Source organism: Oculina patagonica, chromosome 2 (assembly GCF_052425735.1).
Source record: "Oculina patagonica isolate OP01 chromosome 2, crgOcupat, whole genome shotgun sequence".
NCBI classification, from domain to species: Eukaryota; Metazoa; Cnidaria; class Anthozoa; order Scleractinia; family Oculinidae; genus Oculina; species Oculina patagonica.
This window is the reverse complement of record NC_135759.1, coordinates 33,313,918-33,324,615: the sequence shown is the minus strand read 5'-3', so window position 1 is coordinate 33,324,615 and position 10,698 is coordinate 33,313,918. Positions and strand designations below refer to the sequence as shown.

Below are 10,698 nucleotides of genomic sequence, written 5' to 3'. Positions count from 1 at the left end.
GGATCGCGTGAGTCGCGCGACCGCGAGTGACACGTCCACAGCGAACACAGTGGGTGGTTACCAAGCCCTTCTTTACCCTCGTTGCGTGATTTTGCAAAAACAGAACCTCAAATAACCGGAGGATTTATTTAGGAGGAGGTGAGTGTTTTGAAAAGTATTAGTTTAATCTGCGAGTACAGTCTTTAAAAAAAAACGACTTATCAATTTTTAGTTTAGCCTTGTTTTGTAGTCCATTGTCGCGATCACCTGTGCGTAATGTGGGTTTTAATAGACTCCCAGTCAAAATATTATATAGGACTATATACCGGCCATACTCTATACTGGAGTTTTTAATCGTCAAGTTTGCTTATGTGGTTGAGCTTTAGAATGGACAGTATCTATTTACTTTACACGTGTTTGTGTACGTATTTGTTAGTACAGCTGGAGTTAAGCTTATATGAAAATTACAGCTTATGTAAGCTTAAATAAATTTTAAGATTACGTGGTCATTTTATGAAAGTGTGAATTAGAATATATTGGATCGGGATTGAGCATGATTGTAATGATATAAATGATAGTGAGAACATTTACGAATTTACATCATTATATCAGAAAACATAACACAATTGGAGCCTTGATAATTTTGCTAACATGGGAAAAATATGGAAGTTATTCAATAGACCTTTTCTGCTGATTCCAGTTCAGTATGTACATACAAGAGCACCAGAACGAGGTTAGGGTGGACATTTTTATACATTTCTTGTATTTTTGTCCAGCCTAACCTCAACTCAGCACCATTTTTTGTTACAACTGGGTCTATAAGGAAAGATTTCTGAGGGTCTATAATTAACCATAGTTAGTAGCTATGAATTAACAAGCTAGGCTTTTTGATTCCCACACCCCGCCACCCCTTTATGGCTCTTTCCCACCATCCCACCTTACTGGAAATCTTTATCATGATGGTGCCTGCTTAAAAAACATCAAATTATAAAACAAGTGTGTTCCTGCTGATTTGGTGGATAAGCCATACTACCCAGCAATATGATATGAAAGTGGGTCATTTCCCTTCTGCCACTCACGGCAGTCAGTCAACAGAAACATGCTTGCCACCAGAACAACGTTCATCTACCAACAAAGCGGTCGCATTACTTGCTGTTTGATCCTGCCTCCTGTCATCATTTCAAAACATCCCAGGTCCCGCCTATAAAAAGGAATGTATCATGACCCCACCAAGATAATGTTATCCTGTATCCCACCTATAAAATTTCTTGTATCTCGCCTCCTGCCTTGATTTTAAGCCCCATCACAAATTGTCATCTTGATTTTAAGCCCCATCACAAATCGTCATCTTGCCCAGATGACTGTTGACTGGCCGTTATTATAAGCCCTGGATATATCAAGCCAAATTTCCAGCCCCAACCGAATTCAGGCTATGGGTGGTACACTAATATTTCTAATTGATTTTATTTTGTACTTCAGTTCTGTAGCAATATCCACTGTCTAAACATGGCTGAGAAAAAAATAATTCTTGTAACTGGTGGAACTGGTCTTGTTGGAAAAGCTTTAGAAGAAATGGTAGCAACAGAGGAGAACAGATCTGACGAGACTTGGATATTTTTATCCTCTAAGGATGGGGACCTCTGGTAAGACCTGGCCCTGGTTGTTCAAAGGGTAGATAACACTATCCACTATCCAGTGGATAGTGTTATGCCCAGGGGGGTACTCCGGCTTGTAAATGACGGGGATGATCAAATGGAGGCAAAACTCAGGACCCAAAAAAATCCCTAAGTCTTTCGACATTATCCAAAAAAATCCCTGAACCAAAAATAACCCCCAAAAAAATCCCTTGTCAAATTACCCCTAAATTGCCAGGAGGTGCAATAACATAACACAAAAAAAGCTCGTCTTGTTTATTCATCATGCCATAAATACACCAAGGCTGCGCCAGGGCACTTTAGTTCGACATTAATACCCACAAAAATCCCCTATCTAAATCAAGATTCCCAAAAAAAATACTTGCCAAATTTTCCAACCCAAAAAAATCCCGGAATCGAAAATTTCAAACCCAAAAAAATCCTTCGATCATCCCCGTCATTAAAAAGCCGGAGTACCCCCCCTGGGGTGTTATGCACCCTTCGAACAATAAATCAATCCCTTGAACCCCTTATAACACTGATACAGCTTATAGTTAAAGTTAAGTTATGACTAAAACTTAGAGCGATAAGTTTAAGTTTATCATGTGGAGGGACTATGATGAAAACATGCATGATAGTTGTAGAAGCCAGAATACTGTTTCAGCAGATATTCAGTTTTAGAGTAGATCATGACCCAGAGCCATGAAGGGGGAGACAGCTAAGGGTCGAAAAAAAGTGAAGATCTTCCTGCTGGGCAAGTAACATTTCATTCTCACTTGCCTGATTGAATTGGCAAGAGGCCAGGCAAGAGGCCGACTAAATCAAAAAAGGTTAACTAAGACAAGCATGCAACTGACCAGGGCAATGAAAATTTCCCAGAGCTGCTTGTCCGAAAGGCAGGGTTGGTAGATTGTATGAGCTCACACAAAGTTTTGAAAAAACAACGAGCCAATAGTAAAGTTTTGAACCGGGGGGTAGAGGGGACTCTCACATTTACGTAGGTTAAGGATGCTTGCCGTTTGCTTAGGGGTGTAAATTTCTGATTTTTGGCATCTCGCTTAGAAGTGTAAATTTCAGATTTTTGGTCTCAGTTAGGGTGTTTTGGGCAAAACGACAATATTTTTAGCCATCAAGGTTGCCTTTAGGGTTGCACATGAAGAAATATACAATAATAAGGTCTATTTTAGTATTTTGGTATCATTTAGGGGTCAAAGAAAGCTTTTTTTTCTTTTAGGGGTTCTTTTCAAAATTTCCAAAGGGCATCCCCATCCCTTTCATATGGGAGTCCCCTCCCCGGGGGGTATTGAATAAATGTTCAGCCATAAATTAATTTAAGGTAGAAATCCCTAAAATGACTTTGAACATTGCAAATTTAAAAGTCCTGTGCAAACTTGCATGACTGAGATACCCCGGTATATAAAATAGATTTAGCCAAGCCTAAAAGTGGAGCTCCCTGGTTATTTACTTTGCCCTTTTTTCAACTTTTTTGCTTGTTTACAAGCAAAAGGAAGGAGAATAGCGGTTAAGTTGGGCAATCTCGAACCACATTCTTGTTAACTCTCAAGGGACTGTTTTAATTTCTCGAGGGAATTCTTTCCGCTGTGGGTGATCAAAGCGTGTGACTTGTTAAGTGTCACTCTATAGTTGTGCTTCAGCACTTCCGTTCTTGTAGAAAAAACGTGACTTGTCAAATTTACAAACGTTATATACCGGTAAGCCTATTTAAATGACCTGCTTTTGAACTACACGCCTCATCGTTCACTACGATCAAGTAGCTTAAACCTACTGTCTTTTCCTAAGACTAAAACAGTTTCCTATGGTGACAGATCGTTCTCAGTGATTGCACCAAAGCTATGGAATGACTTGCCCATTGTAGTCAAACAGTGCTCCACAGTTGACTCTTTTAAATCAAGACTTAAAACTTTTCTTTTTAACAGCGTTTATATTTGATTATATTTGATTAATTGTAAAAAGCGTTGAGACTCCGTCAGGCTGTAAAATGCGTTTTTAAGTACCTTTTTATTATTATTATTATTAACAATTAAAAACGCGAGTAGCCCAAATCTTACGTGACATAACCAATTAAGAATGTGAGGGGTTCAGCGCTCAAAGGCAGCAAAGTTTAAAACGATTAAGAACGCAATTTATACTGGTAAAAGTCTTTAGGCGCCAATATTAATTTAACCTAAAACGATTAACGACGCAAATTTGTACTGGTACAAGTCTTTCACACACTAAAACGTTGCTAATAGTTAACCAAAGGGAACTCATTTCGTGACAATTGATTATTTCTGCTGAGTTGCACAATTTAGAATTGCATTTAATACAGGTGTGAAGTGATATTTACAAGTTTTTTGTAGCCTGTTGTGAAGTTACTTCCGGTGGAAGCAGTAAACACTAAAAGTTTTTGCTTCTGTTCAGAAGTTAATGCATCGCCATTAGAAAAAAAAAGCAACTGTTTTACTGGAAATGTAGTCGTCAGAAATGGCATGTGTAGCCGTAAGGTAAAGAATAACGCGAGGAGAAGCGGCTTTTGGTAATATCCAAACGAAAATTTACTTATGTGGGGTTAAGATTGCGTGACGAGACCAAAGGTAACTCTGTCGTGCGTAACTTTTATCGGGAACCCTGCATTAAGCCGAGTAGAAATCTTTCTAACTCAAAAGGAAACAACTATTTCGATTAAAGGCAAGCGTCAAAGTTTACTATTTTTAACCAAGCCAAAGTATATGAGTCGCAAAGCACCCAGCCGTCGCGACTGACAAAATATTATACAGCATTTCCTCCGTGAAAATAAAAAAAATGCTTGAACTGAAAGACGTTTGAATTCTTCCATGATATGTTCGAACAACAATGCCCAGGATAAACCTTCTACTCATACTAACTTCATGCAAAAAAGTTGATATCTTGAAGAGATCTTTGATTGTAAATCCGAATTTACTGACCGTTAACAGAAAAAAATATAGCACTTAAGCCCGCGATCTAATGTAAACAATAACATCGTCAGCAGTAAACTTCAAAAAAAATTTGACCTCGATGAGTTCTATATGTGAGCCCGCGATATGGTCATGTGATACTGGTCAGTGGATACCTTGTTTTGACAGCTGTTGATCATAATTGATCATAATGTGGATGTCCAATATCAAAGATGTACGCTGACATTCACCTTAACCAACCTATTTCTGGAGTATGGCCGCAATGTTGGGGCGACATTGTATTCGTCTCTAGGCGCCCACGCCCACGAACTATGCCATTAGAATGATGACCATGAGAAACCAAAAGCATGATCTGTTCATTTTCTGTGGGTATGGGGCTCTGCTCTGTGGCCATTGGGCCGCTAGGAGCTCTGCTATTAAGTTCATAAATCACTTTTACAAGTTAAGGCTAGTTACCATGGTAAGAAATCTTGGTAAGACGTAAAAACATGCAATAAAGAGTATAAGAATAACAAAAATCGAATTAACATGGTTTTGATTTTAAAACATAAAAAGGTATATAAGAAACTTCTATGCAAATTTGAGTGTCACAAAATGGGCACCATGCAGTGTATAATTTATTACACTATCTGCTTCATACTGATAAGATTTTGATCATGAGTAAAACATCTATTCTTTGTTTTTTATTTATAGTGATGTAGCAGCAACTAAAGCAATTTTTGACAAGCACAAACCAACTCATGTTATTCACTTGGCAGCTTTGGTTGGTGGACTCTTCAAGAACCTCAAATATAATCTAGATTTTTGGGTAGGCCTATATGTATTCTTACTATATAATTACTATTACACATAGTTGGAAGTTTTAAGAAAATATTGATCTCTATAGACTTTTTACTTTTTCACCAACTAAGAAAGGGATGTTACATTCCTTGCTGCTATTGTCAAGCAGTCACCTTGCTACATTCCAAGCTCCTTTGGATTATGCAACAGCCAAGTCTGAGAACTTCAGTAAACCTTGTCATGTCTTTTGTGCAGAGTGCACGTGAATGTGTACAATACTCTACGGACTACTAGAATTCAAGTTCATGTGAGCATTAGTTGGCTCAGGAATTAGATCACGTGGAACAAATTGCCATGCATGTGAACATTGCTTGACTTTTTGATTCCAGTCTTAGTTTTAGTTTTAAAAAAATTGTAACTTTGTGAAGTCCGGAAATGAAAAGGTCGGACATTGAAGGAGTTTGGGGGGCCTGCAGGCGCGCGGGGCCTCGGCTGGAGAGCACAAATTATGTGATAAATCATTTGCTTTTCCAGTCCCTTACCTTATGAAATTATATAAATAGTTTTAACTATAGAGTTAAAAATCTATTTTTGCTTTTGTTGGCAGAGAAAGAACGTACAGATCAATGATAACGTTCTTCACAACTGTCACTTGAGTAAGGTAGGTGGATCACTAACGATTAAAGTTTTTGGATGTGTTTTGACTAACATTAATCCAGTAATAATCTTGTTGGTAATGTATTAGCTGATGACACTTTGGCTGGATAATATTCTAAATCTTTGTGTTCCTTGTTCTGTCAGGATTTTTCTCTCTGGTCATTCTCGTCCCCATAGACCTTTTGTTTCTTTTAGCTGGCTGAGCCTTGGCACGAAAAACGAAGGGCTCTGGGGACACAGGATTTCCGTGCAGTCCTAGATTCTAGGACTTCTGGTCTTCATGTATGCAGTCATGAAGTTTCAAAAGAATGCATGAGAGAGTCGTTACGTTTTCGACTTCCATTTAGGAATTCTTTGTTCCAATCAGCCAAATCAAAAAAATTTGAATTAATTCAAAAATCCTATGTCCCCAGAGCCCTCCGTTTTCTCGTGCTAAGCTGGCTAAGAGAAACGAAAGGGCTATGGGGATGAGAATTCTCTCTGGTTTGTTTGGTGTTACTCCCTGATCCTAAAAACCAACATTTCATTCTAGGTTGTTATCATAACAACACATACTAAATAACTGTGTTCTTTTTTGTTGAAATATGCAGGTGAAGAAATGTGTTTCTTGTCTCTCGACATGTATTTTTCCAGACAAGACGACATATCCTATAGACGAAACAATGGTTCACAATGGACCACCCCACACTTCCAACTTTGGTTATGCATATGCCAAACGTATGATTGATGTACAAAACAGGTACAGTAATTATCTGTTCATGACTGTAAACTTTCTACATACATCACTTCCCTTAAGATCCAATTGTGTAATCTATTTGATAATGATAATGAGATAATCAATTAAAGCGATTTTCGTATGTTGATAAAAGTTTTTTTTTTTCAATTTTTTGCTTTTCAATCTTCTTGCGAATTTGTCTTGCACCGAACCTACTTGTATTAACCTTATTATATTAATGAAGATGTGATATTTTTGCAGGGCATACCACCAGCAGTATCCTGACGGATGTATGTTCACCAGTGTTGTGCCTACTAATGTTTATGGAATGCACGATAATTTTAATCTGGAGGACTCGCATGTTCTTCCAGGACTGATTCACAAGGTGTACTTGGCAGAAAGTAAGTTTAAAACACCATTTGTCTGGGCTTATTGTAAGTTTTAAAACAGCTGACAAAATATATAGAGGATATTACACGGTGGCGAGAAGATATGAATTTTATGTTTGAGTGGCAGAAACGATATCTCACGAGTGACGTAGCGAACGAGTGAGATATCAGTCGTTTCAAAATGTTTCAAATTTCTGTTTTTTATTTATTTTTTGTCTGGCTTAGAGGAAGGCAAGCCTCTTGTAGTTTGGGGGACAGGTTCACCTCGAAGGCAGTTCATCTACTCAAAGGTAAATGGTAAAAAGTTAATCCAGTGGTACTTGTCTTGGGATATTGTCAAATATCTAGCCAAGTGGCAAAGGAGTTAACAACCCTACAAGTTAAGACCATTTAAGTCGCCATGGCGACTAAAATTTTGGAGCTGGCGACTAAATTGGAAACAAAGTCGCCAGCCTGGCGACTAAAATTGAGAAGAAGTATTGAAAGCATGAGCTTAATTTGGCGACTAAAATTTTTTACTGGCGACCCAACTTGAGCAGTTGGTGGCCAAATGGCCACTAAAGAAAAAAATTAACTTGGAGGGTTGGAGTACAGTGCTGAATGGCGCTTAGGTCGATTTTTATTATTTTATTAAAGGACACCTTTGTAGCAATGTCTTGTTGTCTAATGTTTTTTTGTTGTTGTATTTTTAGGATCTTGCCAGGTTAATGATCTGGGTGATGAGGGAATACAATGAAATTGATCCCATTATTCTGTCAGGTTGGCACCTTTTTCACCTAATATCAGCACAGTTGTATTTGTTGCATAATGTAAAGTAATTTACAAATTAAGAATATACAAATTAATTTGTAAAATTGAGGAAAGAAAAATATAGGTCTGACATTATTGAAGTGATGATTATTGGCCTGCCACGAAATAATGCTTACCGGTAAATTTTTCTTCACGTTGGCCCTCTTTGTAGATCGAATTTCCAGAAACCAACAAATTTGTGAAAGTAATCTATCTGGTACGAAGTGGCACTGCAGATATCTCAAGCACAAGAGTCAATTTTTTTCTCAGTGTTTTCCAACAACAACAACAAGAACAACACACTTAATTGTACCCCATAACAAAATTTTCTTTTGTTTGATTGTTTGTAGTTGGCGAGGAGGACGAGCTGTCAATAAAGGAGGCTGCAGAATTGGTTGTGGAAGGAATGCAATTTACAGGAAAAGTTGAAGTATCCTTTGTTCTATTCTCATGGGACTGTTGTTTGCAGGGTGACGGGCGGGAGGGAGTTTGCAACCTGATAAGTTAACTAAGATAATGAACTATATATTTCCTGCTAAAGTTTTCAACTAGTCATTAGACATTTTTGGCCCAGAGCTCTCTACGTTTTAGTCTGCAAGCCTGCTCTCCGCACGGAAGGAAAGAAGGAAAAGTAGAAGGGAAGAGAGCTTGCTGGCAGGCTTATCTTTTTATTTCTCAAGATAAAAATCGAGAAATCAGTTGTGTAAATTTAAGAAAGGCGTCTAGTAACAAGAGTCATTAGGAAGGTTAAAAACAAATGGAATTTAGTTTCTTACTATTTTAAAGAGTGTAAGATTTTGGAAGGGTCCATAACGAAAAGGTGATAGTGAACAAGATATTTTATGAGTGAGCGGAAGTATGCTTGGTTGGTAACGGTAAAGTAAAGGTCTTAGTTTTTACTCTATGGTCTTCAATCATAGCTAAATAGGTGGCTTACATCCAGCTCTTTACCACTTCCATTTTCCCTTACAATTCGCCTGCACCCATTTATATTCTTGGCGGTGTAGTGTAGCGGCTTGCCAAAAACAGCAGGGTAGGGTATCATTGTGTATCAGGAATCCTTGACACACTTTTAGTATGATACAAGCAAGTCCGATGGTCAGTTCAAGAAGACTGCAAGTAACGCAAAATTGAGGAAATACCGGCCAGACTTCAAGTTCACCGATCCCAAGAAAGGTAATAAAACAGTATCCTGCTTATATCGAGTACTTTTGCCTTCTATTCTCTCTGAAACGTTAATCAGGTGCTACGGGGCATCAGAGTGAAATTATTCTTGAGCAAGAAAGTTCGAAGAAAGCTTGAAGAAACTTAGTCCTCTTGACCAATCAGTGGGAATATGTTGTTGTACATGCTCGGTGTTTCAAATTCTCTTGTGCAAACCGAAACATGTTTGCTACCAGTTCTTGCCACGTCAACTTAAAACCTTGTCACGCTGATTTTTGGAACATGCGTTATGTTACTGACTGTCATTCCTGTGATGAGTCAAGATTGTTTTATCCAATGTGCCATAACTAAAACGATGTGTTAGCTAAAAAATAATGATTTATTTTGATTATATTGATGTTTTCCTCTTTTAGCCATCAAGGAAACTTGCGAGTGGTTCTTGGCTAACTACGAGACATGCCGGAAGTAAGGCACATGTCAAACTCAAGACTGCTTAGCAGGAAAACTCACAAATGCACTTCTCCACAAATGGATCCCAAATGGGACGTGGGCGGAATCTAGGAAATAATATCGAATTTTTGGAAACATTTATTTAAAATTAAGTGTATGGGTCACAAAAAACAAATAAACCAGTCACAAAAGTTATGTTGTTTTAAAGCCTCGTTTGTCTTCATTTTTAAATCTGGTTGTGTCGAGGAAGTATGAAATAGCTAGCGCACATGACAGAGCAAATCTGATTTTAAGTTTGATGATTTTCTCTGTCTTTGTTATGCTTAACAGTTTGCAGGATTTCACATTGAAATGCAAACGCAGTAGCAAAAATATTACACCTGACTCTCCCCTCCCTTCGAATCTGGTTTGGAACTTTGAGCTATATTTTTTGTCTGTCAAAAAGTCAAATTCGATCGGGAATACACGGCCCCACAAGTTCTAGCTTAAAACTCAACCATGTCAAACTAAAGTTAATTTACTTACTTATTTACTTACTTCTTTTTACTTTTTTACCGTTAGTAACTTTGGCCGGGCTGAAGAAAAATCGTTCGTTATACCGAGGACTTCGTTATAAAGGGGTTCATTATACCGGGGTTCTGTTCCAATAGGGGACTAACTATCCTGCACGCAGTTGATGTAGTGAGACAATAGCGAGACAGCTCATGACATATTTACACCACGTCACACTCAGTTCTTATACCTAATCGTACCTTTTTGGTACGCTTCGGCGGCATATCAGGCGAGTTTGGTCGAGCCATGGTTCGTATTTTGGCGAGACGTAGTCGAGCCAAAATACCCAAGGCGAGACCAAACGAGCCTGATATGCCGCCGAAGCGTGCCAAAAAGGTACGATTAGGTATTTACCGTACCCAAATTCAGCCAAAAATCCGGTGATGTTAATCGCTCTGTTGAAGCAATGCTTGCTAGGTACGTAGTGCAAAATGTGTTGACCTGCTTGTATTGATAGTTTTTTGGTCTTCAACTCTTTTATCAAGTTCCTCTTATGCCATCTGTTTTTACTGTTTTGTTTGGAGTTTCATTCTCTAAATTTTTAAAATCCAAATTTAGCGAAATATTTGGAAACTCCGACTCCATTGTTTCAGTCTGAATTTTTCAGTACTCGTCGGAAAACATCGCACAATTGGCGAGCGCGCTCAAGTTTA

The 10,698-nt window shown here is 38.2% G+C and overlaps 1 protein-coding gene across 1 annotated transcript; it reads left to right on the top strand.

The window, feature by feature from the left end:
• Positions 1 to 13: 13 nt before the first annotated feature.
• On the top strand, positions 14 to 9,688 carry LOC144644283 (GDP-L-fucose synthase-like). The gene is made up of 11 exons (XM_078503735.1): positions 14 to 138; positions 1,459 to 1,622; positions 5,243 to 5,357; positions 5,937 to 5,990; positions 6,577 to 6,725; positions 6,963 to 7,102; positions 7,316 to 7,380; positions 7,783 to 7,849; positions 8,230 to 8,309; positions 8,956 to 9,055; positions 9,457 to 9,688. Exons 2-11 carry the CDS (start codon positions 1,486 to 1,488, stop codon positions 9,510 to 9,512), a joined length of 963 nt encoding a protein of 320 aa, XP_078359861.1. The 5' UTR covers positions 14 to 138; positions 1,459 to 1,485; the 3' UTR covers positions 9,513 to 9,688.
• The last annotated feature ends 1,010 nt before the right edge of the window (positions 9,689 to 10,698 follow it).